The sequence below is a fragment of the Glycine soja genome, chromosome 20, assembly GCF_004193775.1.
Source record: "Glycine soja cultivar W05 chromosome 20, ASM419377v2, whole genome shotgun sequence".
In the NCBI taxonomy this organism is placed as follows: Eukaryota; Viridiplantae; Streptophyta; class Magnoliopsida; order Fabales; family Fabaceae; genus Glycine; species Glycine soja.
This window is the reverse complement of record NC_041021.1, coordinates 29,442,895-29,470,120: the sequence shown is the minus strand read 5'-3', so window position 1 is coordinate 29,470,120 and position 27,226 is coordinate 29,442,895. Positions and strand designations below refer to the sequence as shown.

Below are 27,226 nucleotides of genomic sequence, written 5' to 3'. Positions count from 1 at the left end.
AAGGGAGACTGCAATAGTCTTGGTCGAAAGACATTGGAGTCTTCGGTCAAGGCCGCAGATGACCATATTTGTCTCTACATGCCATCAAACTTGATTGTGTCTGGATGACAAAGGGAGACTGCAATAGTCTTAATCGAAAGACATTGGAGTCTTCAACAAAAGAGGAAAATGACCATATTTGTCTCTACGTGCCATCAGAGTTGATTGTCTCCAGATGGCAAAGGGAGATTGCAATAGTCCCTGTTGGACTTCTCCGGGTCCATTGGGTGTCTTGCGAGCGCGATCCCTGTAGGACTACAATAGTCCCTGTTGGACTTCAACATGAGAGAAGTCCTTACTTACCTATTTCACGGTGGCATGACCTTGCTTGAGGGATGGGCATCCTGTAGGACTGACAGAGGCTCGTAACCAGAGCTGGAAACCCCAGGGCCCTGTTGGGCTCCTCCGGGTCCATTGGGTGTCTTGTGGACGCGATCCCTACAAATAGTAGATGACATCATAAATCAGTTGAGCGATGTGCATACTTACCTATGTCACGATGGCACAGACCAACTGATGCTTGCGCAGGGGGAGATCGGCATTGTGGTCGCTGGACGGAATGTTGCTAAGTAGCAACGTCATATATATCTGTGTAAGGGTAGTCATGTTGGTGCGCATGATCTACACTCATCTCTTTGCAGTGGCACAGGTGAAATCTTGCCCCGGTATGCACAGTAGCTACGCGATAGCCTCCTCCACTGGTTGTGCTTGCGTAGTTGGTTGCCCTCCAATATCATGGGGTGGCCCAGGAACTAATAAAAGGAAACTACTGGCCCCTTAACCAGGAGCGTAAGTCTCGGTTAAGCATTTAAGAGCAGAGGACCTTAAATTCTCTTAAGGTGTGGATATGGAGCCCACTGAAAGTGAGGACGGTAGCCCTCGAAAGGCGGGGAGGGCGTGCAGCCCTCCGAAATCGAGGACGGGTCGCCCATTGAAGACGACGGTATGTAGGCCTCTGAAGGTGAGGACATGCAGTCCACTAAACGCGAGGGCGTGTAGCTCTCTGAAAGAGAGGACGTGTAGTCCTCTGAAGGTGAGGGAGTGTAGCCCTCCGAAGGCAAGGACGTGTAGTCCTCTCAAGGGGAGGACGTGTAGTCTTCTCAAGGTGAGGGCGTGTAGCCCTCTGAAGGTGAGGGCGTCCAGTCCTCTGAAGGTGAGGACGTCCAGTACTCTGAAAGCGAGGACGTGTAGTCCTGTAAAGGCGAGGGTGTGCAGCCCTCTGAAGGTGAGGATGTCCAGTCCTCTGAAGGTGAGGGCGTGTAGCCCTCTGAAGGCGAGGACGTGTAGTCCTCTGAAGGCGAGGGCGTGTAGTCCTTTGAAGGCAAGGGCGTGTAGCCCTCTGAAGGTGAGGACGTGTAGTCCTCTAAAGGTGAGGACATGCAGTCCTCTGAAGGTGAGGACGTGTAGTCCTCTAAAGGTGAGGATGTGCAGGCCTCTGAAGGTGAGGACATGCAGTCCTCCGAAGGTCAGGGCGTGCAGCCCTCTGAATGCGAGGGCGTGTAGCCCTCTGAAGGTGAGGACGTGTAGTCTTCTGAAGGCGAGGGCGTGTAGCCCTCTGAAGGTGAGGACGTGCAGTCCTTTGAAGGCGAGGGCGTGTAGTCCTCTAAAGGTGAGGACGTGTAGTCCTCTGAAGGTGAGGATGTGTAGTCCTCTAAAGGTGAGGACATGCAGTCCTCTGAAGGTGAGGACATGTAGTCCGCTGAAGGTGAGGACATGCAGTCCTCTGAAGGTGAGGGTGTGCAGCCCTCTAAAAGCGAAGGCGTGTAGCCCTCTAAAGGTGAGGATGTGGAGTCCTCTGATGGTAAGGACGTGCAGTCCTTTGAAGGTGAGGATGTGCAGTCCTCTGAAGGTGAGGGTGTACTACCCTCTGAAGGTGAGGACGTGTAGTCCTCTAAAGGTGAGGACATGCAGTCCTCTGAAGGTGAAGGTGTGCAGCCCTCTGAAGGTGAGGACGTGTAGTCCTCTGAAGGTGAGGACATGCAGTCCTCTGAAGGTGAGGACATGCAGTCCTCTGAAGGTGAGGACATGCAGTCCTCTGAAGGTGAGGGTGTGCAGCCCTCTAAAGGCGAAGGCGTGCAGCCCTCTAAAGGTGAGGATGTGGAGTCCTCTGAAGGTAAGGACGTGCAGTCCTCTGAAGGTGAGGACGTGCAGTCCTTTGAAGGTGAGGGTGTGCTACCCTCTAAAGGTGAGGACGTGTAGTCCTCTAAAGGTGAGGGTGTGCAGCCCTCTAAAGGCGAAGGCGTGTAGCCCTCTAAAGATGAGGATGTGGAGTCCTCTGAAGGTAAGGACGTGCAGTCCTCTGAAGGTGAGGACGTGTAGTCTTCTGAAGGTGAGGGCGTGCTACCCTCTGAAGGTGAGGACGTGTAGTCCTCTAAAGGTGAAGGCATGTAGCCCTATGAAGGTGAGGACGTGCAGTCCTCTGAAGTGGAGGGCATGTAGCCCTCTGAAGGTGACGGCGTGTAGCCCTCTGAAGGTGAGGACGTGCAGCCCTCAGAAGGTGAGGACGTGTAGTCCTCAGAAGGTGAGGACGTGTAGTCCTCTAAAGGTGAGGGTACTAGTACCCAAGGGTCCACCCTTATGAGAAAGCAAGAGATTGACTCATTGAGAGAGCCGGTCATTCCAAATTCAAAAGATTGGACAATAGATGTAGGAAATCTATGCAGTTAACATGATTTTTTGGGATGCAGATTTATGCAACCTTTGTCATGAAATTTTGGTAAATGCGGACTTCATATGAAACAATGCAATGAAATGGAAAGTTGCACAATGTTCATGACATTCTTTCCTTGTTTTGTGATTTTAATTTTGATTTAATTTTTGTGGAAAACACAGATTGACTGTTCTTTTGAAAGAGGTGATAATTCATGCAACCTTATCCTATCTTTTGCAAATCTCTCCGGGAACTCCCTCAGAGTGTATATTCTGTTTAATTTAGTCACTTGACCATTTTGGAGTGACGGCAATGGAGTTGTTTGATGTTTAATCAATCCATTGAAATTCCAGGGTTTGTCCCCCCCCCCCCCCCATTTTTTTAAAAAACATCGGCGGGTGAGAACTTTTGATTTGCCCCTATGTTCACTTGAGGCTCATGCACGATGCCCCTCATTGCCCCAGTGTAAGGCTTTGAGGCACCAATCATTGTCTTTCATCATGACCTTGTAGCAGGGATCCTATTGGGTGAGAACTTCTAATCTGCCCCTAGGTTCACTTGAGGTTTATGCATGATGCCTTTCATTGCCTCAGTGTAGGGCTCTGAGGTAACCATCGTTGTTTTGTTTTCACAACCTTGTAGCAAGGAAGAATGAAAGAAGCAGTTGATTCTTGCAAAAAGAATTTTCCAAGGATGAGAAATAGTTGAAGGATCTTTTCAGTTGACGGATTAAGTCAAATGACTCCTATTCTTGATAACTCACTTCTCTCTAAAAAGGACAAACTTTCCGGAATGATAAAATGAGGTCACATGAATGTCTATATTTTTACTTGAAAACACAGTCAATCAAATGTTTTTTTCTTTTTTTTTCATATTCTGAAACTTATTGTTTTGAACTTTACTCGTCGTTTTATGACACCCTCACCAAATGTGTAGCATGAGTAATTTCTGATTGAACGATCTTGGAAGTCTAAACTCAGGAGCGCATATCGCTTGAGCAAACAAACCAACGGCCTGCACCCACATTCCAATGGAAGCAAAGATGTAATTACGAAAGGATGAGGGACAAAGATGTCAAATTTATCCATTTTATTTAGCATTGTAACTGTGGTTTACAATAATGGCATAAACTTGAAAATCCTGATGAGTTATTAGAGACATCTAACAACAGCTTCCAAAATTGCCCCATGTGTGGTGTTGCTTGTCAATGTTAGGATTCACAAGCGATTCTCCTCAAATTTCAGCTAGCCCGCATCAATTAGACTTTGCACCTTACGCTTCGAGGTCATACACTGCTCAATGGAATGCCCCGGGGTTTCTCCATGACAAGCACACATTGCGTTCAAGTCGTATCCTCGGAGAAATGGAGGTTGAGGAACCTTGGTTGGGGTTATGGATACCATTGAAGTATCAAGTGGATATGGGAGCAAGTCATCATAGGACACCGGAATTAGGGTGAATTCTATAGGCTTTTTCGTTGCAATATTCCTTCCTTCATTGGTGTTTTGGTTTGTGCTAAAGGTGGTGTTTAGCATTGGTTGTGTGGTAGGTGGGTTTTGTGGTTGATTTAGGGATGGCCTTTGTGGATAACTGGGTGGTGGGTAAGGAGAAGGGTTGTTATTGGCTGAGTAATGACATTGTTGGGTTGGTGGGAAACTTGGCCGTATAGGAATGGCAGTCACAGCATGGGTTTCTCCCTCCTTCTCATCCTCTTTATTTGCCCCAGTTTTTTTTGCATTTATCAAAGCAGGATGATCAGATTTGCCTCTTTTTAGACCCACTTCGATTGTTTCGCCGACGAAGACCAAATCCGCAAAGCTTGAAGGTGTGTAACCCACCATTTTTCATAGTAGAACACTGGTAATGTGTCTACTATCATTGTTATCATTTCTTTCTGCGTCATTGAGGGAACCACTTAGGCTGCCAGGTCTCTCCACCTTTGGGCATATTCTTTGAAAGATTCATGCCCCTTTTTGCACATGTTCTGTAGTTGCATCCTATCCGGGGCCATATCAGAATTGTATCCACATTGCCTAACGAAAGAAACCATTAGGTCCTTCCAAGAATGGACTCGGGAAGGTTCCAAGTTAGTATAACAGGTGACAGCTGCCCCAGTAAGACTTTCTTGGGAAAAATGTATCAGTAGTTTTTCATCTTTTGCATATGCCCCCATCTTCCGACGATACATCTTTAGATGGTTCTTGGGGCAAGTAGTCCCCTTGTACATGTCAAAGTCTGGCACCTTGAACTTGGGAGGGGTGATGATATTGGGTACTAGGAACAACTCTTCTAGGTTAGCAAAGGCATAATCTTCACCTCCTTCAATGGCCCTGAGCCTTTCCTCTAGATGATCCAACTTTCCCATTTATGCCATAGCATGAGGGTTTTAACCCGCTGTAGAATGCAAGAGGTGTGGTTGTGGGTGATACTGAGGGCCCTCTAAAGTGTTTTGCAAGGGTATACCACCAACTGCTTGCCCTTCAGTGGCATATCCGAGGCAAGGCTCGAAGTCGGCTAGATTGTGGTAGGGAATTTCATGTGTCTCCCCCATGGTTTGAGAGACATGTGCATGATCAGTTTGGGGTTGTCGGCTCTCAATGAGTATGGGAGTGGAGTTACTGACATTCTCACTAGGAGTGTACGCCACATTAGGTGGTGTATAGTTGGGAAGCCAGCCATATGGCGGGAAGGCGTGCTTGTTTTGACTCTCTTATGCTCTAAATGTTTAAGAAACTTGATGCTCATGACTCTCTTATGTGTCATCATTTTCTCATATGGCGGGAAATTGCATTGACACATAACATACTTTCTTATTCATTCGACCACTCTACTATGATGATGATATGACATGATTTGACACTTATCTTGGCCATAGTGTTTAGTAAATTTTAGGTCGTAAGACTCTCCAAATACACTCAATGGAAAATAAAGTTTGCCATCATCAAAGCCAAGAAGGGGGTGATTGTTAAAGATAGGGGGAGCAACATGAAGATCAAGACTAAGAAGAGTTTTGACTTTTACATGTAACTTCGGATTGAGTAGCATTTGTATTGCTTGTTGCTTATTATCCTTAGTCAATTTGTGTGTACATTATACATCATCATATAGAAGTAGGAAAATAGTTTCTAAAATAAGAAAAACCATTTGTGCTATATAACTCATTGGTTTAATCAATTACCACATGTGTGTAATCGATTACATAAGTCTTTGAGAACTTCCAGAGAAATCATGGCTCTGGTTTAGTCGATTACAAGGATATAGTAATCGATTACATCATTCTTGAAAGTGTTCAAAAATACTTTAATCGATTAAATCAAGAGTGTAAGCGATTACATTATTCTTGCATGTTTTCCAGAATTGGGGAAGAACACTTTAATCGATTAAATGAAAAATGTAATCGATTACTTTCATGAAATAATCTATTGCATTGTCAATTTAATCGATTACAGACAGTTATAACTATTATTTTTTCTATATATACCCACCTTGTGTTCTCACTATCAACGAACTTTTACAACTTCCAAACTTCAATTTTTGTTTCTTCGAGCTTTTTAAAGTAAATTTTCTCTAAGGGTTATGTGATTAGTGAGTTGTAAACACACTAAAGATCAAGAGAGGTCCATTCAGTCAAGTCTTTTGTTCTTCCATTTGAATGTAAATATTATATCTCTCATTGATTCTGTTTCATATTCTTTTTACACATTGTTATTGAATGTGCAAGAGTTTTACTGCATGCTAAAATAGGTGTTTCTAGGTTGAAGCTAAGAGTAGGTTTCTTTTAGGCTTGAATTGACTAAGGACCCTAAGGTTAGGTGCTTAAGTTTCATTTTCTAGGTAGAATTTGAAATTGCTTGTAAAAATCACATTACATAGTAAAAATCTAATTCGGGTTGAATTAGATAACTAGATTAGCTCATTTAAAAATAGAGAGTGAACTAATATAAATATTTGTTTCTATCTTCTCTTTAAATTTCATCTCTCTATTACATTCTTTATTAATTTGCTGAGTTTTAAAGATATTTGAAATTGATGTACCTTAATAAAAAAAAAAGGAGTATTATGTTTAAGTGATTGATTCAATATTAATTTAAAAGAAAGTTGTGATACAATGTTTTGGGCAACAAAAGTTTTAAAACTTTCTTTTTTGACTATACACCAATTCACCCACCCTTGATTCGGTTAGTCTCATTATTCTTTTTCAGACATAATAGATTTTAAATAGGATTCTAACAATTTTAACTTTGATAAAACAAAAACTAGTATATGCAATAGTAACAATACTAGTTTATTTTATTTTATAAGTTGTACATAAACCAGAAAATAGTTAAATGTCTTTAAGTATTGTTGTATTCCTATTTTATTTTAGTAGTACCGTATTTTTTTAATTAAAATAAATAAATAAAAGTGTTGGTCATAATTTAAGGTTTAATTACTCATTTGGTTTTTATAATTACATCATTTGTATCTTTTAGTTCCTAAAGTTTTAAAGTGATTTTTTAGTTCCTATCGTTTATATTTTAGTTCTCTAGTGCTGTAGTTTGAAAGCGGTTTTTTTAGTTCTTATCATTTACATTTTAATTCCCTCTTAGTCTTTATGGTTTGAAAGCGATATTTTTAGTCTCTATACTTCATATTTTAATTTCCTTTTAATCTTTACCATAAAAAAATATGAGTAATATTATCAATCACAACTACAGAAATATTAGTAAGTAATTCGTAATTAATTTATCGTAAAATAATTTGTAATAAAAAATAGTTGATAATTTATAACTAATTATTATATATATATATATATATATATATATATATATTAGTAAGAACTAAAATATAATTAAAATACAATTGATAATTAAAAAAATTAAAATATAAACTAAAAGAAAAAAAAATCAATTTTAAATTGCAGTGATTAAACAAGAATTAAAATATAAAAAAAATCAATTTCAAACTAAAAAATATCCAAATTGTAAAATTATAGAGAAAAAATTAATTTAATGCTACCAAAGTCAAACGGTGTCCCTTTTCCCTTCCTCCTCTCTCAAATTCCCCTTTCCCCTTCCTTCCATCCACTGTTTTCACTTCAAGAAATTGTCACAAAAATGTCTCCAATGATTCTCCCAGAGGAACTCCTTGTGGAAATCTTGTCATGGGTTCCGGTGAAGGATCTCCTGCGGTTCAGGTGCGTCGCCAAGTGGCTGCGAGCCCTCATCTCCGATCCTACATTCGTCAAACTGCATCTTCTCCACATGTCCTCCAGAAACGCACACATCCTACTAACGTTTTACGACAAACACTACCCTGGAGACAAGTATTCCGCACCCCGCAGGTACTGCGCCCCCTGCTCTGTGCACGCTTTACTCCACAACCCATCTTCCACCATCGAGGGTTTCCGCCCCTTCGACATAAACGTTTACAGAGTCTTGGGTGTCTGCAACGGCTTGGTTTGCTTGCTCGTTTCGTACCGCTATAGTCATAGTGACTTTGATGAATTCTGGGTCCGGTTTTGGAACCCCGCAACGAGGGTCATATCCGACGATTCGCCGCGCGTATATCTCCATAATGATCGCCCCAGGCGATACAAGCGATACATGTTTGGGTTTGGGTATGATGAGTGGAGTGACACATACCAAGCAGTTGTTTTGGATAATAATAAACCACAGAATTTGGAGGTTAGAGTTCACTGCATGGGTCACACTGGTTGGAAGAGCACTTTAACAACAACTTGTCCTGCTTTTCCCATTCTGAGTCAAGATGGAGCGTCTGTGAGGGGCACGGTTAACTGGTTGGCACTTCCCAATTCGAGTTCTGATTACCAATGGGAAACTGTTACTATCGATGACTTAGTCATTTTTTCGTATGATCTGAAGAATGAGTCATACAGATACTTGTTGATGCCTGATGGCCTTTTAGAAGTCCCTCATTCTCCGCCTGAACTTGTGGTCTTGAAGGGTTGCCTCTGTCTTTCTCATCGTCACGGGGGAAATCATTTTGGTTTTTGGCTAATGAAGGAGTTTGGAGTTGAAAAATCTTGGACTCGCTTCCTAAATATAAGTTACGACCAACTTCATATTCATGGCGGCTTTCTGGATCATCCGGTGATCTTGTGCATGTCTGAAGATGATGGTGTCGTGCTCCTGGAGAATGGAGGACACGGAAAATTTATTCTGTATAACAAGAGAGACAATACAATAGAATGTTATGGAGAATTGGACAAAGGCAGATTTCAGTTTTTGTCTTATGATTATGCTCAAAGCTTTGTTATGCCATATTGAAACTAAGCTTCCCTGCATCTGCTTATTATTTGAGTTTATGTTGAATTATGTAAGTGGTTTCTGAACCTTGCCATTTGATGTGTGGACAGGACAGAGAGTTTGAATAGTTTTGGTGGTTCCTTAGTTTGATTACTTTGTTGGATGATTCTATTGCCTATTGCTAATTGTGTGTCTGCTTTGGTTTGGCTGCATTTTCTTTTCTTGGTTGATACCTTATTCACATAATTGTTTTGATCTTTTCTGTTTTATGCTTCCAAGGTTGCATACCACTATACTAGGTTCTTGTTTTTCATGTTGAGGTTGAAGCATGTGTTTACATAAGTCTTCTTCTGTTTTGTAGACATTGAATTAAGTAAATATATTGTTCAGCTAATCATTGAGAAGCATGCAAATGTTGCAAATTAAGTTTAACTCATTTTCTCCCTTGGTCATAGTTTAATAGCTTTAATTAGATAAGTTTTAACAAATTTCAAGAAATACTAGTAGATGCAGATTTATTTAAGTTACAAATCGACAAACATATTGGAATGTTCTTTGGAAGTTAAAAATGTTCGATACCATAAATAATGGACATTTTTTAGTTTTTAGTTCTAGTGGTACATAATTATGATGATTTTTGTGCAAGAACTTCATACAGATTTCAGAATGAATTAGAATTGGATGAGTGTTTTCTATTTTTATACCTCATAAATCATAATTGTATTACTATAGAATCTCGCTTTTTATAACAGCTCTTGCATTACAACCTTGTATGATTGGCATCAAGGTTGAAGCTAATTAATTTCCTTTTGTTTTATAGAGGGACACGGTTCCACCTTTGAGTATGATGTATTTCTTTTCCCTTAGTGTTTCTGTTTGTTTTACTATGTTGCAGTTTTTGCCAGTCGCGGTTCCCCATTCTCACATTGTGAATTTGTATACTTATAATAGAATCTTATTTTTTTTAAAATAAAATATTTTCTACGAATTATTTCGTGCTCCGAAATTAAGAACTTTGGAAAGGTATATCAGCTGTGTAGATATTGGATCTTTCCAATGTATGAGCTACTTAATTGTTTTCTTGAATTGTGCTAGGGTTTGTTTTGGCAGGAACAACAAGGTTCTTTTTAAATTATAGATCTGCAACCCCAGCTTCAAGTGCATCATTGATTTTCATGGTATGCAGAGGGATGGAAAGAAGAAAGATGGAGAATTCAGATCACTTATTTTTTCTTTCGCAAAATCTTATCAGCTTTGGTCTTTCTATTTATGCTTGGCATGGTGTTTCTTTTGCTCTACCACATGATGGTGTTTCATACTCATGTAACTATTGGGGGTCAGTTGTGCTTTAGATGGATATGTATTCAGGTAGCAGGGGTTTAGTTGCTATTGGTATGGGTGCTTTTTGGTTTCTATCTAACTCTTTTCGGGACTGACTTGGGCACATCTTGTGTGGTTCAACTCAAGTCTATAAATGTTAATTTTAGCTTATAAAAAAAAAAAGTTACTTTAGCAACGGTTATTCTCTTCATTTCAAAGTACCTTCGGTCAAAGGCATTTTTAGCCCTCTTTATATGTAATTAGGAGCACTTTTGCAGCACCGTTTGAGTCTGTTAGGATTATTATTATAGCTGCATCATAATAATACTTATAGTATATTTATGATATATGGTTGAATGGATTTTGTTGTATCTGCCCTTGTCTTTGGGTTTATTTGTTCAAAAGTGCCACAGTTTTACTCATCTCGGACAAGACTGGAAGTAGAGAACTTCATTGGTTTATGCTAAATCATGTAATCAGCTATTGACTGTATTGTTGGATGATTAACTATTGACTCTGGCAAATGATTGGAACCAAACTGTGGATTGAAATCGATTATGTCCATAATAATAACTGAAATGATTAGAAGTAGAGAACTTCATTGGTTTGATTTTATTACAAGCTAGAAGATAATTTTTGAAGATGAAATCGATTATGTCCATAATAATAACTGAAGCAATTCTAGTTTACAAGTTTAGATAAATGGGCTTGTACTCAATTGATCAATGTTATTGCCCCATATATTCAAACACGTTATATTCCTAATTCTTAGTAGTGTGCATAATTTGGTGATTTTCTGAAACTCTAAAGATTTGAAACCATTTATGTATAACTGAATTATAACATATCAACTACCACCATGCCACCATCAACACCGTCTCTCAACTTGATCCTCTTGTTACCGAGTTTTAATTTCTATTTATCCCTTTCCCAACCAATCTTTAGCTCTTTCCCTAGTGTGGCTGCTTCTTTTGGCTTGTACTGGCACTTCAAGTTTGTTTACTGCATTTTTAATTTCTATCTTATTTCCAGCCAAGTTTGTTTAAGTTGGGGTAGTAAAATTCAAAGTTAAAATAGAAACAAAAAAACAATGAAAGAATAATTGAAAAAAAACATTGAATACAAAATGATTTGATTGAGCATGTGTCTGACAATCTGTTTAAGAAAAATGAAAAATGTAAATGTTTGAATATAAGTAGTGTAGTTATATATGATCAATGTGTGATGGCCTTGGGATTCGTCTTTCCAGACAAATCAATATTTCTCTTCTAGGCAATCACTCTTGGGATATTATGCAGAGAAGGAGAAACTTAGTGTCCAAATGTTTTCAGCAAAGATAAGTCCATTCCTTCAACCTACTTTTGTCAAGGCAGCTTCTTATATATAGAATTGATAGAGGCAGCATTTCCCTCTGGTACGATACATGGCTCTGGAAGAAGATTTTCTTTGTTTTATTTAGAAAATGTCCTGGTTGACATCAGCCTTATAGTAATGGGAGTAAAAAGAGGGAGTTACAGCGCACCAAAAAAGATTGGCGGTTAAAAATTGCATAATTAACTAAAAGATCTGCACAAAAGTTTCCTCCTCTAAATAGGTGCGAAACTTTGAAGGGGAGAGAGTTAAACTTAGCTACACAATTTAACCATCTATTTCTTAACCACCAAGGAACCATGATGGGGAAAGAGAATGCTTGAACCACCAACAAGGAGTCGCATTCTAACCAGAGGGGAAGCCATCCACGAGCCAAAGTTGTTTTCAAAATATTTTTACAACAAAACTTATTTAAACCTATGATTTGAAGAAACCGATTTCTAAAGTACTTTTTTTACATAGTTTAAATTTTTTTTCTAAATAGAGTTTTATTTTAATTTTTTGTTATTTCTTTTAATTTTTTTGTTTTTTATTTTTTTTCTATTTTTTCCTTACAGATTTTTTGAAACAATTTAACCGGTTTTTCTTCTTTATTTTTTATTTTACTAATTTATATATATTATTTTTTATATAAAAAATATAATTTGTCTAGAATAGTATTTAAAAAAATAATTAATCCTTAAATGAAACACTATGTAGCTAAAAAAAAATGTTGTATGGACTATCATATGATTTATATTATATTTAAATTTAGTTAAATATTTTCCTTGTTATGATTTATAACTATGATATGAAAAACTTGATGCAATCCTCCCTATGAAGGGACCAATTACTAGAGCCATGAGCAAGAGGCTCCAAGGGAATTGGATTAGAGTTGCTGAAAAAGGTCCTAGGGTTCTCATGAACCTCAGGATAGATTTCTGAGCCTATGGGCCAAAGTTGGGTCCGCTTATCTTTGTACATATTAGATTAGGATTTCATTATTTTTGGGCCTTGTGTTAAGGGCTCCATAATGTAGGTAGGGTATCCTAGATAGGAATTTTCAGCCCTTGTATTTTAAGACTCTCGTAATTGTAATATCTTGTGGTCCAATTCAAAAAATCACGGTTGTAGAATAACAATTGGAAATTCATCCAAAAAAAAAAAAGAATAACAATTGGAATCATTAATGCCACATTACTCTTTATTGAGCTTCATGTTGGCTTCTCCCTTGTGTGAACAGAAGATTTCAAAATGGGTATATGCTACAGGAAGTAGCACAGGGCCAGAGAATTGGTGGTGTATCAACCCATAATGGACAACATGTGGGGATGGAAAAACTACAATTTCCCATTGATTTGCTTGACCAAAGGGTTCAATAGCTTCCTCAATTGGGTAAACTTAAGATAGTTTACGAATCAGCTCCTGCTTCCTCGACTTTGTGCTTAATGTTTTGACAGTTGGAATGGAAAGGAGATGCAGGCCAGCTTAACATAAATGAAACTTACTACAATCTAACTCAATGTCATTGGCATACACCTTCAGAGCACACGTTGAATGGAACAAAGTGAGTTTGGCATTTTTCATTTAGCTTCTTTAACTGCTTGATGCAATGCTAAGGAAACTCTTTAGGCTTGGCTTTGCATGGTTCTCCATATAAATATACATGTCTTCTATTTGTTATTTAGGTTTGCCTTGGAACTGCATGAAGTCCATACAACCTCTAAAGGAGAGTTTGTTGTTATTGGAATATTGTATAAAATTGGTCTTCCAGATCGCTTTCTTTCAAAGGTTTGCTCTTGACATCTGTGTACACTTCTGAGAATTTATTTATAAACGGCTTGTATAGTGTATAGATTACTACATGTTTCTATATTTAGTTTAGATAAATGTTTTCAAATATGTAAATTGAAGTACATGTAGTTATCTTCTCTTCCTTATAAATTGTATGATAACTTTGCCCCTTTTGTGATTCTGTAAATTCGAAATTTTAGAAGAAGCATTATATAGATAAAAAGGAAAAAAAAGGCTCCTGAATTTTATTCAATGTGACACTATACTGTGTGTAAACTTGAGAAAAAAAATAGTGCTAGGAAGTATTGTCTATCATAGTATTGGATTTTTGGTGGAGAATGACCACAAAAATGTAGTTGACTGAAATATCAGTTTTTTGGGGGGAGGGTGGAGATGCATACTGCCCTATATTCATCTAACTATACTTTGAACTTCAAGTTGCTAGTGTTGTCTTTGTATATCACTGCTACATTTGTATTGTGTTGGACATTTGTTCCTCGCTTTCTTAAACTGATGATGTGGCTGTCATCTGATGTTCGCCTAAAATATTTTTAATTTGCTACCATTTTCATACCACTTTTAGTAGCTCATGAATTAATTTTTCTTGCTTTCTGTGCTTCGGACAAATGAACTTTACTAGCTACTTGCTATTGGTTTATGCTTGTTATCAGCATGGGTAACAAAAACAAATGGTGAATGTTGTTATGACTCCTTATCATTTTGTACCTTCTTTTATCCATAAAGTTGATAATATTGTCTACTACACTACAATGTCATATGCATTTTATTTTGTGGAGTACTTGTATCATTTAAAAACATGTTTTATGTGTATGGATTGGGGGGTGGGGGTCCATGCTGCCTTTTTACAAAAGGGATTATTTACACCCAATATAGTCTTGTGTATTAGCACTCTTATTATATGCAATCTATTAGAGTTAAAAATTAGCAATGATGGTGTGCATTTTGCTAACTGTTGGATTTCCCCTACAGTTACTTTTTGGTCCAATTTTTCCTTTATACAAATATGTTCAAGGGAAATCCGATTTGCCGAAAAGCGCACCCGATCGTCAAGTATTTAAAATTAAAATAGATGAATCCGAGTATCAAACTCAGAGAACTAGCATTAGACAGGGTTACATTCAGAAATAAGGCATTGTTGAAAGAAACTTTGATAATTGATGGTTTAGAACAGAATTAAACTAAGTCTAGGCTAAAATAGTTAAAATGCAAGTAAGGAAGATTGACAACTGTAGGTGAAAATGTTGGGTCTTTCTAACAAACAAGCTGATGCATATAAGGATATGTCTCTAATCAATCATGCTTTTTTGTTCTATGTTGTAGCCTAAAGTACTAAACCTCGATCCCTCTTTAGGTTAGCTTCACTCAAGCTTCGTCCTCAGATCCCTCTTGTTGGACTAGGCTTAACTTAAGTAGCCCTTATAAGTTTAGACTAATTTAAACTAAGCTTTGTCCGCAGATCCCTCATTTAAGACTAGGCTCAGCTTAAACATCTTACGTAAGTTTAGACTAATTTAACCTAAGCTTCGTCCGCAGATCCCTCATTTAAGACTAGGCTTAGATTAAACAGCATTATCATCATAGTATATTAAGAAAACTAAAACTTAATCCGTAGATCCCTCATTTAAGACTAAGTTCCAATCCTGCTTCTATCAAGTTCTAAGGAAATAGTACATTTCCCAATGCTAAAGTCACCTAACTAAACATACAAATGGGTGATCAGACCAAGAGCATGTAGAAATTAAGCATTGAAAGAAGCATTGAACACAGAAAACACAATCAAATAAATATTAAAGTAATTACATCAGTTGTTCCTTAGAAATTCCCAACAAGAGTGTTTAGCCAGCCATACAGAAAAACCCTAACACAATTAAGATTAAGAGTAGAGAATAATTATTCCTTACACAAGAAGGGGGATCCCTCCTCCTCTTCTTAGCATCTCACAATCACTTTACAACTCACTAATCTCTTTATAATTACAAAACCTAGGTCTCTCTGCAAAAGTTGTTATTCTTGCTACCTCCAGAGCTCTTTTCTCGAAATAGGAACTGTGGTGTGCTCTGGAATTCTCAAAAGTTGTGTTTGTACACCTTTTTACCCTAATTCTGCACAAGACAAGCTTTAAATAGGCTCTAAACCCGCGACGTTGCACTTAGCGCCACCCTTGCGCTTAGCACGAGTAAGTGGATTTGAACTTAGCGCCAATCATGCGCTAAGCCTGGCTGAAGACAACCGCTGCGCTTAGCGCACTGATCTCGCGCTTAGCGCGCGGCCTTGATATTGGTGCTATGCCAGATTCTCTGTCGCACTAAGCGCACTGAAGCTGCAATTAGCATGGACTACGCGCTTAGCCTAAAAATGGTGAGCTGAGCGCAACTACCACTTATAGCACTTCAAGATTTAGCCTCATTTAACCTGAAATTGAACAGATTTCATCATTAATTCCAATGGAAAGTATTCTAGAGATAACTTTAACAGTAAAACAAGATTTATTTACAAATTACTACAAAATAACCATAAATTGGAGAACTATACAAGTTTTGGAAAATGTTTTCTATACAAAAGTTAGTCGTATAAGACGACTAACACTAACTTTTTATAATATCTTTCCAGTGCAGCGATAAGCTTGGCCTTAGTTGGGTTCATTTATGATTGGTGTTATGATTTCCACAATAGACTTTGCTCTACATAATTTGGACCATGTATCATTCATAATGGATAACTTTTGACATGTGTATACACTTATTTTTCTTTGTATACGTGTAGTAAATTATGAACTATGTTTCAGTTGTCAGAACATTAAACAAATACGTTCTCTTAAAATTTTAATTTGTTGTAGGAGGAACCAATTCGTTGTAGGTGGAACCAATTCGTAACCTATTTGCAACTCTCTTTCTCTCAAGTATTGGAATGATCATACATGTTTACTTCCTTGTATATTGGTTGTACCTCTCCTATTAAATGTGTGGCCATACAAGAAAACATAGGATACAAAATGATTGTATAAGACAAGATATTAGTCACAATATTATCTATTAGTCTATATAGTTCATTATATGGAATATCAATGTATAAATGTATACCATTGATAAAAAAAAATCAATCAAAACGTCATGAATAAGTGCACTGAAGATGACATAGCTGCAGTGAAAATCATATAGTTCAATGCTACCATTGAAGCAACACATTCAAAGATGGTTATTAGAAAATAACCATCATTGAATGGTACCATTACTACAATGGTGTTTACTTAAAAACCATCTTTGAATGAGACTATTCTAAGACAGTTTTTACGTTAACACTGTCTTTGAATAAGACCATTCAACGACGGTGTTTATGATAAACCCAACTTTGAGTGTTGACCCTTCTAAGATGGTTTTTTCATAAACACTATTGTATAATGTAACTGTTGGATTAAGTGGTCTCGGGATAATTAAGAAGGGGGGGGGGTTGAATTAATTATTAATGAACCTTTACTAATTGAAAATCTATCCTTCTTAATGTTACTAGATTCAATTAGGCTTTTACTATAATGTTAAGAAAGTAAAGAATAGAAATAGAAACTTAACCAAAAGTAAAAGCGATAATTAAAGTGCACAGCGGAAATTAAAAGTGTAGGGAAGAAGAAGACAAACACAAGAGTTTTATACTAGTTTGGCAACAACCTGTGCCTACATCCAGTCCCCAAGCGACCTGCGGTCCTTGAGATTTCTTTTCAACCTTGTAAAATCCTTTACAAGCAAAGATCCACAAGGGATGTACCCTCCCTTGTTCTCTTTGAACAACCAAGTGGATGTACCCTCCACTTGAACTGATCCATAAGAGGTGTACCCTCTCTTGTTCTTAGTTACAACAACCCAAGTAGATGTACCCTCTACTTGTACCACAAAGGATGTACCCTACACTTGAACTGATCCATAAGAGATGTACCCTCTCTTGTTCTTAGTTACAACAACCCAAGTAGATGTACCCTCTACTTGTACCACAAAGGATGTACCCTCCAATGTGTTAAGAGAAAGTTCTCAGGCGGTTAGTCCTTCGAAACTTTGTGAAGGGGAAACAAAAGATGTCTCAGGCAGTTAGTCCTTTGAAATCTTTTGTTTAAGGGAAAGGGAAGAATCAAAAGAATTCTCAGACTGTGTCGTTTTGAATTCTTTGAAAAGGGAGAAGGGAGACACAAAAGAATTCAAGTGGTTAGTCCTTTGTTCTTTTGGAAAAGGGAGAAGAGAGGCACAAAAAGAATTCAGGCGGTTAGTCCTTGGCGAATTCTTTTTGGCAAAGGGAGAAGGGAATGAAAAAGATGAATAGCACACTTTTGTTTTCTGTGAAAGAACAAGGTTTAGAAACCAGAAAACTTTGAAAGCTTTTGGCAAAGGAAGAAGAAGAAGTAGAAGTTCAAAAGTTAATTGGAAAAGTTTTTGAAAAGCAAGTCAAGGTCTTGCTTTTATAAACTCTTCATGTCTGGTCAAGAAAACCATTGGAAGAGTTATGACCTTGAGAAAACCTGAAAATCATTGGAAGAGTTACATCTTTTGATTTTTATTCAAAACTTGTCACTGGTAATCGATTACCAAAACCATGTAATCGATTACACAAAGCATTTTATGAAAAGATATCACTTTTCAAAATTGATTTTGAATTCAACGTTCAGATGCACTGGTAATCGATTACCAATATCTTGTAATCGATTACACCATTTTGAAATCAATTCGAATGTTGCAAATTCAGTTAAAAGCTTTTTAAATCAAACTTTGCTACTGGTAATCGATTACAGGAAACTGGTAATCGATTACCAGAGAGTAAAAACTCTGGTAACTTAGAAAATTTTGAGAAGAACTCTTTTGAAAAACAAAACTATGCTATGTTTGTTTTTTGAAAAATCTTTTCAATACTTCCCTTGTGAAGTCTTCTTGATTTCTTCAATTGAATCTTGAATTCATCTTTTCTTGAATCTTGAAATCAAACTTCTCTTAATTCTTGAAACTTGTCAACTTAATCTTGAAATCATTCTTTGGGCTTTTTGTCATCATCTTTGTTATCATCAAAACTACTTGAATCAACTTGATTCATCATCATGAAGCTTGCTTCTACAATAACCATTCAAGGTCAGGTTTTATGACAAACATAGTCGTTGAATGGTATTATTCTACGATGGTGTTTATGAAAAAACTATATTAGAATGGTCAACATTGAAAGTCGGGTTTGTCATAAACACCGTCGTTGAATGATATCATTCTACGACGGTGTTAATGCAAAACCGTCTTTGAATGGTCTCATTCAAAGACGGTGTTGGAATAAAAAACGTCTTTGAATCATTGATGTTGGATCGAGTAGCCTCAGAATAATTAAGAAGGGGGAGTTGAATTAATTATGAACTGGTCTTGACTAATTAAAAAACTTATTCTTCTTAATGTTACTAGATTCAATTTGGCTTTACTACTAAGTTATGAGAAAGTAAGGAATCAAAACAACAACTTAGACAAAATTAAAGCGTAAATAAAAAGTGCACAACAGAAAAATAAAGAGTGTAGGGAAAAAGAAAACAAACACAAGTTTTTATACTGGTTCGGCAACAACCCGTGCCTACATCCAATCCCCAAGCAACCACCGATTCTTGAGATTTACTTTAACCTTGTAAAATACTTTAAAGCAATGAACCCCAAAGGATGTCCCCTCCTTTGTGCTCAGTGTAACACCAAGTGGATGTACACTCCACTTGAATTGATCCACAAGAGATGTACCCTCTCTTCTTCTCAGTATTACAACCCAAGTAGATGTATGCTCTACTTGTACCACAAAGGATGTATGCTCCAATGTGTTAAGACAAAGATATCTCAGACAGTTAGTCCTTTGAAATCTTTGTAAGGTGAAGCAAAAGATATCTCAGGCGGTTAGTCCTTTGAAATCTTTTGTATAGAGGGAGGAGAAAAGAATCAAAAGAATTCTCAGAGGGTTAGTTCTTTGAATTCTTTTGGCAAGAGGGAGAAGGAATGAATCAAAAGAATTCTCAGACGGTTAGTTCTTTGAATTCTTTTGGCAAGAGGGAGAAGGAAAGAAGAAGAAGAATAGCACAAGTTTTTTGCCAATGAACTTTTATTTACAAAGAAAGTATTGAATGCAGACTCTTAGAAAGATGAATGAACGAATGAAAGAAATATGTTATGCATGCTTTGATATTCGTGCCATGGTCACATATTTATAGCCATTTTATGGCTCTTGAAAAAGATTTGTGACTTTTGGAAATTTCTTCAAAACAAGACACTTTAAGAGTTGTGACTCTTTTGAAAACTAGTGACTTAAAAGTTGTGACTCTTTTTGAAAACTAGTCACTTTAAAAGTTGTGACTTTTAAAAAATCTTTAGAAACTAGTCACTTTAAGAATTGTGACTTTTGGTAATTTATTTTTCAAAATAAATCACTGGTAATCGATTACCATCATAGTGTAATCGATTACACATCAACATATGTGACTCTTCATGTTTAAATTTAAAAATCAAAATGTTTAGAAACACTAATAATCGATTACAAGTATTGTGTAATCGATTACACATTGGTAATTGATTACATGCTCATGGTAATCAATTACTGCTTTGTAAATCAGTTTGAAAAGAATGTTGGCTACTGGTAATCGATTACTGCCTTCTGGTAATCTATTACTAGAGAGTAAAACTCTTCCTAAAAGATTTTTCATTTTGAAAAAGTTCTCTTTATCGAAATTGTGCTATTCAATATTTTGAAAAACTCTTTTAATACTTATCTTAATTGAGTCTTCTCTTGATTCTTTACTTGAATCTTGATTCTTGATTGAATGACTCTTTGATTCTTGAAACTTGCTTTGATTGAATGACTCTTTGATTCTTGAAACTTGCTTGACTCTTGATTCTTGACTTGAGTCTTTGGCATCATCTAAATAAACTTGGAAAGCTTTGATTCCTTTGTTTCCACAATCTCCCCCTTTTTGATGATGACAATCCTGAAATCAAGAGAATACATGCAAGTTTTGTTCTATTGTTCACTCATCTCTTTCTCCCCATTTCTTTTTTGAATTCATGCTTTATTTTAAAACTTTGAAAATATAATATCTTGATTTCTAAAATACCCATTTCTCTACCCCTTTGGCAACATCAAAAAGCCAAAGTGCATAAAATAAAATCATACATAAATGGATAAACATACAAGAAATGTATTCATACAAGAAAAAGGAGAAACTTATAAAAATCAGACAAGATAATAAATTATCCACAAATCATAATAAAAGCATATGTATCAAATAAGTCATAAGACATCATAACATAAAACAAATCATTTGTCTAAGTCACTAGCATCTAGAAGTCCTAATTTTCTTCTAATGATGTAGAAAGAATCTTTGGGTAGTGGTTTTGTGAAGATGCCTGCAAGTTGGTTTTTGGTATCTACAAATTCTAGAACGTAGTCACCTTTTTCCTAAGACTAAGTGCTAATTGACTATCAACACTTACCAAGATGAATTTTTATTAACATAAAAGGTTTTAACATATCAAAATAATTTTATTTGAAATAAAATATAATAATTTTGAAAAGCATAAAAAATATTTCGAGCAATCAATCAAGTAATTTAAACATATCAAACAAGAATCACACAAGGATTGAAAGATATAGATCACAAGCATCATCAAACATTCAGATTTGTTAAAGGTAATTTAAAACTTGGAAAGTTTAAAGAAAACAATCAATCATTTAAAAGCAATTCCAAACCAATAAAAAACATGTTAGTCATCATGTTAACAACTTAATTCAAAATTAATGAATTGAACCACTTAATTGAGTAATTGGATAAGATAATACCTTTTTTGTGATTGGAATGTTTGATCTTCATCATTGGAATGAAATCGAAATCAGATTGCCATCTTGATTTTAGTTCCTTTGAATGATGTCCTCTTCACTCTCATAGTCTTTTGATAGAAGGTTGATTTCCTCCTGTTGGTTTCTTCATATTGATTTAGCTGTTGAAGTTCCATCTCATGTTCTTGTAATTTGCCAAAAAGTGTGGCAAGAGACATAGAAGAAAGATCTTTACTTTCAAAAATGGCAGTTACCTTGGGCTGCCATTCCCTACTTAAGAATCTCAAAACTTTATTAATTAAATCCTCATTAGGAAAGGTTTTTCCTAAGGATGCAAGGTGATTAACTATGTGTGTGAATCTTTTTTGCATGCTTTGGATGTTCTCATTTGTGTTCATCCTAAAAAGTTCATATTCATGGGTCAGTGTATTAATCCTAGATCTCTTAACATCAGTTGTGCCTTCATGTGTGAGTTGAAGTGTGTCCCACATTTCTTTAGCACTTGTGCAGTTTGAGATTCTAAAATATTCATCTATTCCAAGGGCAGAAGTAATAATGTTTTTGGCTTTAAGATTATATTGAACTTTTCTTCTATCTTCTTCAGACCATTTATCTCTAGGTTTTTCTATTGTTGTGCCTGTTGATGTGCTTCCATCTATTATGGAGGGAACATAAGGTCCTATTTCTATGGCTTCCCAAATGTTGTAGTCTATGGCTTCAATAAAGATTTGCATTCGGGTTTTCCAATAGTGGTAACCCTCACCATTAAAGATAGGTGGCCTATGGATGGAGTTTCCTTCGAGAAACAGAGAATTTGAGGAGGCCATGAATCTTGAAGTTGTAAAACTTTTCTCAAGAAACCTGCTCTGATACCACTTGTTGGATCGAGTGGCCTCGGAATAATTAAAAAGGGGGGGGTTGAATTAATTATGAATGGGTCTTGACTAATTAAAAAACTTATTCTTCTTAATGTTACTAGATTCAATTTGGCTTTACTACTAAGTTATAAGAAAGTAAGGAATCAAAACAATAACTTAGACAAAAGTAAAGCGTAAATAAAAAGTGCACAGCGGAAAAATAAAAAGTGTAGGGAAGAAGAAAACAAACACAAGTTTTTATACTGGTTCGGCAACAACCCGTGCCTACATCCAGTCCCCAAGCAACCACCGGTTCTTGAGATTTCCTTTAACCTTGTAAAATCCTTTACAAGCACTGAGCCCCAAAGGATGTTCCCTCCTTTGTGCTCAATGTAACACCAAGTGGATGTACGCTCCACTTGAACTGATCCACAAGAGATGTACCCTCTCTTGTTCTCAGTATTACAACCCAAGTAGATGTATGTTCTACTTGTACCATAAAGGATGTATTCTCCAATGTGTTAAGACAAAAATATCTTAGGCGGTTAGTCCTTTGAAATCTTTGTAGGGTGTAGAAAAAGATATCTCAGGCGGTTAGTCCTTTGAAATCTTTTGTATAGAGGGAGGAGGAAAGAATCAAAAGAATTCTTTGACGGTTAGTTCTTTGAATTCTTTTGGCAAGAGGGAGAAGGAATGAATCAAAAGAATTCTCAGATGGTTAGTTCTTTGAATTCTTTTTGCAAGAGGGAGAAGGAAAGAAGAAGAAGAATAACACAAGTTTTTGGCCAATGAACTTTTCTTTACAAAGAAAGTATTGAACAAAAACTCTTAGAAAGTATTGTGTAATCGATTACACAAGTTTGAAATGATTTGAAAATGTTTTATCACAAGTTGTGACTCTTGAAATTTGAAATATAACATTTTAAAACATTAGTAATCGATTACATGCTCATGGTAATCGATTATTGCTTTGTAAATCAGTTTGAAAAGAATGTTGGTTACTAGTAATCGATTACTGCCTTCTGGTAATCGATTACCAGAGAGTAAAACTCTTTGGTAAAAGATTTTTCTTTTTGAAAAAATTCTCTTTATCAAAATTGTGCTATTCAATATTTTGAAAAACTCTTTTAATACTTATCTTAATTGAGTCTTCTCTTGATTCTATATTTGAATATTGATTCTTAATTGAACGACTCTTTGATTCTTGAAACTTGCTTGACTCTTGATTCTTGAAACTTGCTTGACTCTTGATTCTTGACTTGAGTCTTTGGCATCATCAAAATAAACTTGGAAAGCTTTGCTTCCTTTGCTTCCACAGTTGATTGTTTCAAGACGGTGGTTTTTTTACTGTCATAAAAAGTCTTTGCTTTCAATGATGGTGGTTTCGAAGACGGTGCAGAACCGACGAAGAATGTCACTAATAACCGACGTAGAAGGCACTTTCAACACTAGTGCTTGGATGTGCAGGGCAACATACATCCTAGCAAGTAAGCAATGGGAAATAAGAAAGCTCTGTGAACCCCATACATGTTCAAATTCATCAATCTCACAAGATCATGCAAAGTTATAGTATTTACTCATCAGTAAAAGAATCCACATGTTGATTGAAAATGATCCACCAACTTCAATGCCAACCTTGATATCACACATCAAAAGAACTAAAGAATACACTACCACGTATCGGAAAGCATGGTTCACAAAACAAAAGGTCATTGAAAACATGTATGACAACTAAGAAAGATCATTCCATGATTTACCAAGATTGTTGCAAGCTATGCAACAATTTCTTCCTGGTATGGTCGTGGAGAAGGAAACATTGTCAATGCCACCACAAGGAGGTCAAGTAATAGAGGGTTTCATGAAATTTTATCATATTTTTTTGGAGTTTCAGACCGTGTATCAATGGGTTTCAATATTGCAAGCTCGTGGTTCTGGTTGATGGAACATGGTTGTACGGTAAGTACAAGGGGACTCTCCTCTTGGAAATTGCACAAGATGACAACAATAAAATCCTTTCAATAGTCTTTGCCATTATTGAGAGTGAAATAGTGGAAGCATGACTCTTATTCCTCCAAAATTTAAAAAGGCATGTCACCCACAACAAGGTCTATGTTTGATTTTAGATAGGCACAAACCAATAAAAAGTATTTACTCAAGAAGTGATAATAGGTGGACGACATCAACTTTGTGCACAAGTGTTCCACATTTAACACATTACACAAAATTACATGAGAAGGTTAAAGAACAATAACATCTAAAAACTAATTATCAATATGGGTGAGTGTCAAACTTCTTTCTCTTCACATTAAATATCACTTCATTTTGTATTATTCACAATATTGAAATTGTATATTTATAACTACTCGGCATATGCAAGGACAGAGACTACGTTCAATCACTACTATAACATTCTGAAGGAGGAAGTAGATGGTCATCGAGCAATCAATTGACTCAGCAAGATTTCACAAGAAAAATGGACTCTCACATGGGATGGTGGTTAGCGGTAGGGATACATGACCATTAATCTTGCTGAGTCAATTAATTTGGTACTCAAGAAATCTGATAATAAGTGCCCCAATAAAATTAACATATTTAAGGTGTAATGCATTGTTCAACAAAAGAGGGAGAGAAGTTGCAATAATGCTTGCATCTGGCCAAGTTTATACGCAAGTACTAAACAGGGTCATCAAAGACGCACAAAGAAAGGAAAACGCTCACATTGTTCTTGAATTCGATTGATGCGACACACGTTTATTGGTCTAAAAGACAATAAATCTGAGAGAGGTTCGGCCCACTGGAAATTTCACAGTCAGGCCGAATGAAAAGTAGTGTGACTGTGACAAATTTCACAAATTGCACATGCCTTGTTCTCATGTTGTTGCTTGTAAGCATGTTCACCATGAGTATAAGAACTACATACATCCTGAGTATACGTTGGAAAGTGTCTCCAACATATACAAAGGATTGTTTGGAGAATTACACAACGAATTGTATTGGCTACCGTGTCATGAGCCCATGATCTGCTCTAACCCAGACAAGCGATGTTCCATGTGTCATATCCTAGGCCATTCAAAGAAAAATTTCCCCCACCGCGTACGATCAAGCCAATGTTAAATTTATGTCATATACTTTGTATTTTCAAATTTTTTTTGTATTGTTTTGAATTTATATATTTTTCTCTATTGTTGGTAATTTTATTAAATTAAAAAAATGTAACCAACAAGTTGAATTGAACTAAAACATTTAAATATTTAAATGTTTTAGTTCAATTCAACTTGTTGGTTACATTTTTTTAATTTAAAATATGTATTTTAATAATCAAATAAAATGAAAATATAAAGGAATAAAAAAATTCTATATTTTTTTTAGTTTTGGTATCAAAATATTCTATAGTTTTTATGCAAGTAATAAGACTACATTACACTACTCATGGAGTCATGATCAATCAATCAATTATTGCACCAAAAAAATTTTTAAACTAAAAGATAGAAATAGAAAATATTTTAAAAAACAAAATTGGATATATAATTACAATACATGAAATGTATGTCAGGGTGAGTTGTTGTCCAATCTTTTTTAATTTAAAAATATAAAAGTAATTGAATACTAAATATGGTTATTTTTAACTAACGATTTTAAATCAATTTTATTTCATTTTAGTAAAATAAATATGTTTAATAATTGGAATATGAATTGAAAACACTACTACAAAATTGATATTCTACGACGCGTTTTCAACATCGGTGGTGCAAAAAACATTGTCGTTTACAAGGCGATGGCACTTTAGTAAAAACAACTTGTATTTCAACGACGTTTTTGTTGAAAAGACATCAAATTCGCATTACAAAGACGGGTTTAATAGGCACCGTCGTTGTATTCTATTATTCAAAGACGGTCGTTATAAACACTGTCTTTGAAATTGAAGCAATTTAATTAATTTCAGATTTTTCCCTCACGAAGTCGTATACCCTAGCCCTCGCCTGAGTTGCACCTTTTCTCCCTCTTCGTCTTAGCTGATTGTCTCCAAAGGCTTTCCAGCACCTCCGTGGTGTTATTATCATTTTGCACTACCCTTTCTCCCTCTTCGTGTTAGTCGATCATCGTGAAGGCTTTCCAGCACCTCTGTGGTTCTCGCACGTGGTTGACTACTGTCAAAGGTCATTTTCCAGGCCTGGGTCGTCCTTGTTGTTGACAGTCATTATGTAAGGTCATTTTCCTACATTTACTTTTTCTAAATGATAAGGTTTTTCAATGGAATACTTGAGGGTCGACCTTAATAGAATACCTTGTCTTATGACATTTGTAATTTACAACTTCATTCTAGTGGATTTGTTAGTAACTCATTACCTACTAAGACGATACTTTTCAATTTTGTTTGAATTTGGAAATTTCACCTTAATTGTAATATTTGGTGTGCAAATATTTACTTTCAGACTGTGAATACAAGTGGTAAAGCTCCATTTCATGACACTGACTCAAGTTGTTGGCTTCAATCAAGTTTTTTATAGTAGCGAAATTGGTCTTTGTCTCTGTGCTTTAAAGTAATAACTACTGTTTATGAGTTTAGAGATTTATCCTGTTTTTGTTAACCCTTCATAGATGCATAATTATTTGTTTGCATTGTAATATATTTACATTCATTTTTAATGTGTGCTCTTAGTATATAATGAATACATTCATAAGACTTAATAGATTATAAGGGCCCTTATATTGTGTACCAGTGCATACCATAAACAAGACTAATCCTTTGTTAAGTGTTGGGAATCCAAAATCACTGTTGTGGTGGGTAAGTGGGTATTTTGAACTATGAAGGATATGCATCTACAAAAGGAGCAGAACATGTACAACAAAGCTAAAGCCTAAAGGAATCTATACATGCATAACATCAAATTAATCATAAAGAAATCATCTTTCAAATTTGAACCCCAATCATGTGTGCTACCTGCATGAGTAAAATTTCAAGTCATTTCATGCATGAATAGAGAGAGACCTTGTTAAGTTGGCATGAAAAACATAGCAGATATTAAAATTAAAATGAACTGGTTATAATAGTGGTAAAAAGCTAAAAACAGAAGAACATATTTTCATGCAAGGTTAAGGTTATCGTAAATTAATGATTACAATCAAGT

The 27,226-nt window shown here is 36.2% G+C and overlaps 1 protein-coding gene across 2 annotated transcripts; it reads left to right on the top strand.

Annotated features, from left to right (window-relative positions):
* Positions 1–7,692: 7,692 nt before the first annotated feature.
* LOC114403865 (F-box/kelch-repeat protein At3g23880-like) lies at positions 7,693–10,628 on the top strand. Of its 2 annotated transcripts, none has more exons than XM_028367069.1 (2): positions 7,693–9,007; positions 10,048–10,628. In XM_028367069.1, exon 1 carries the CDS (start codon positions 7,786–7,788, stop codon positions 8,956–8,958), a length of 1,173 nt encoding a protein of 390 aa, XP_028222870.1. In that variant the 5' UTR covers positions 7,693–7,785; the 3' UTR covers positions 8,959–9,007; positions 10,048–10,628. The 2 variants fall into 2 exon arrangements, with proteins under 2 accessions (XP_028222870.1, XP_028222869.1); XM_028367068.1 differs by having other exon boundaries at positions 10,033–10,628.
* Positions 10,629–27,226: the final 16,598 nt, after the last annotated feature.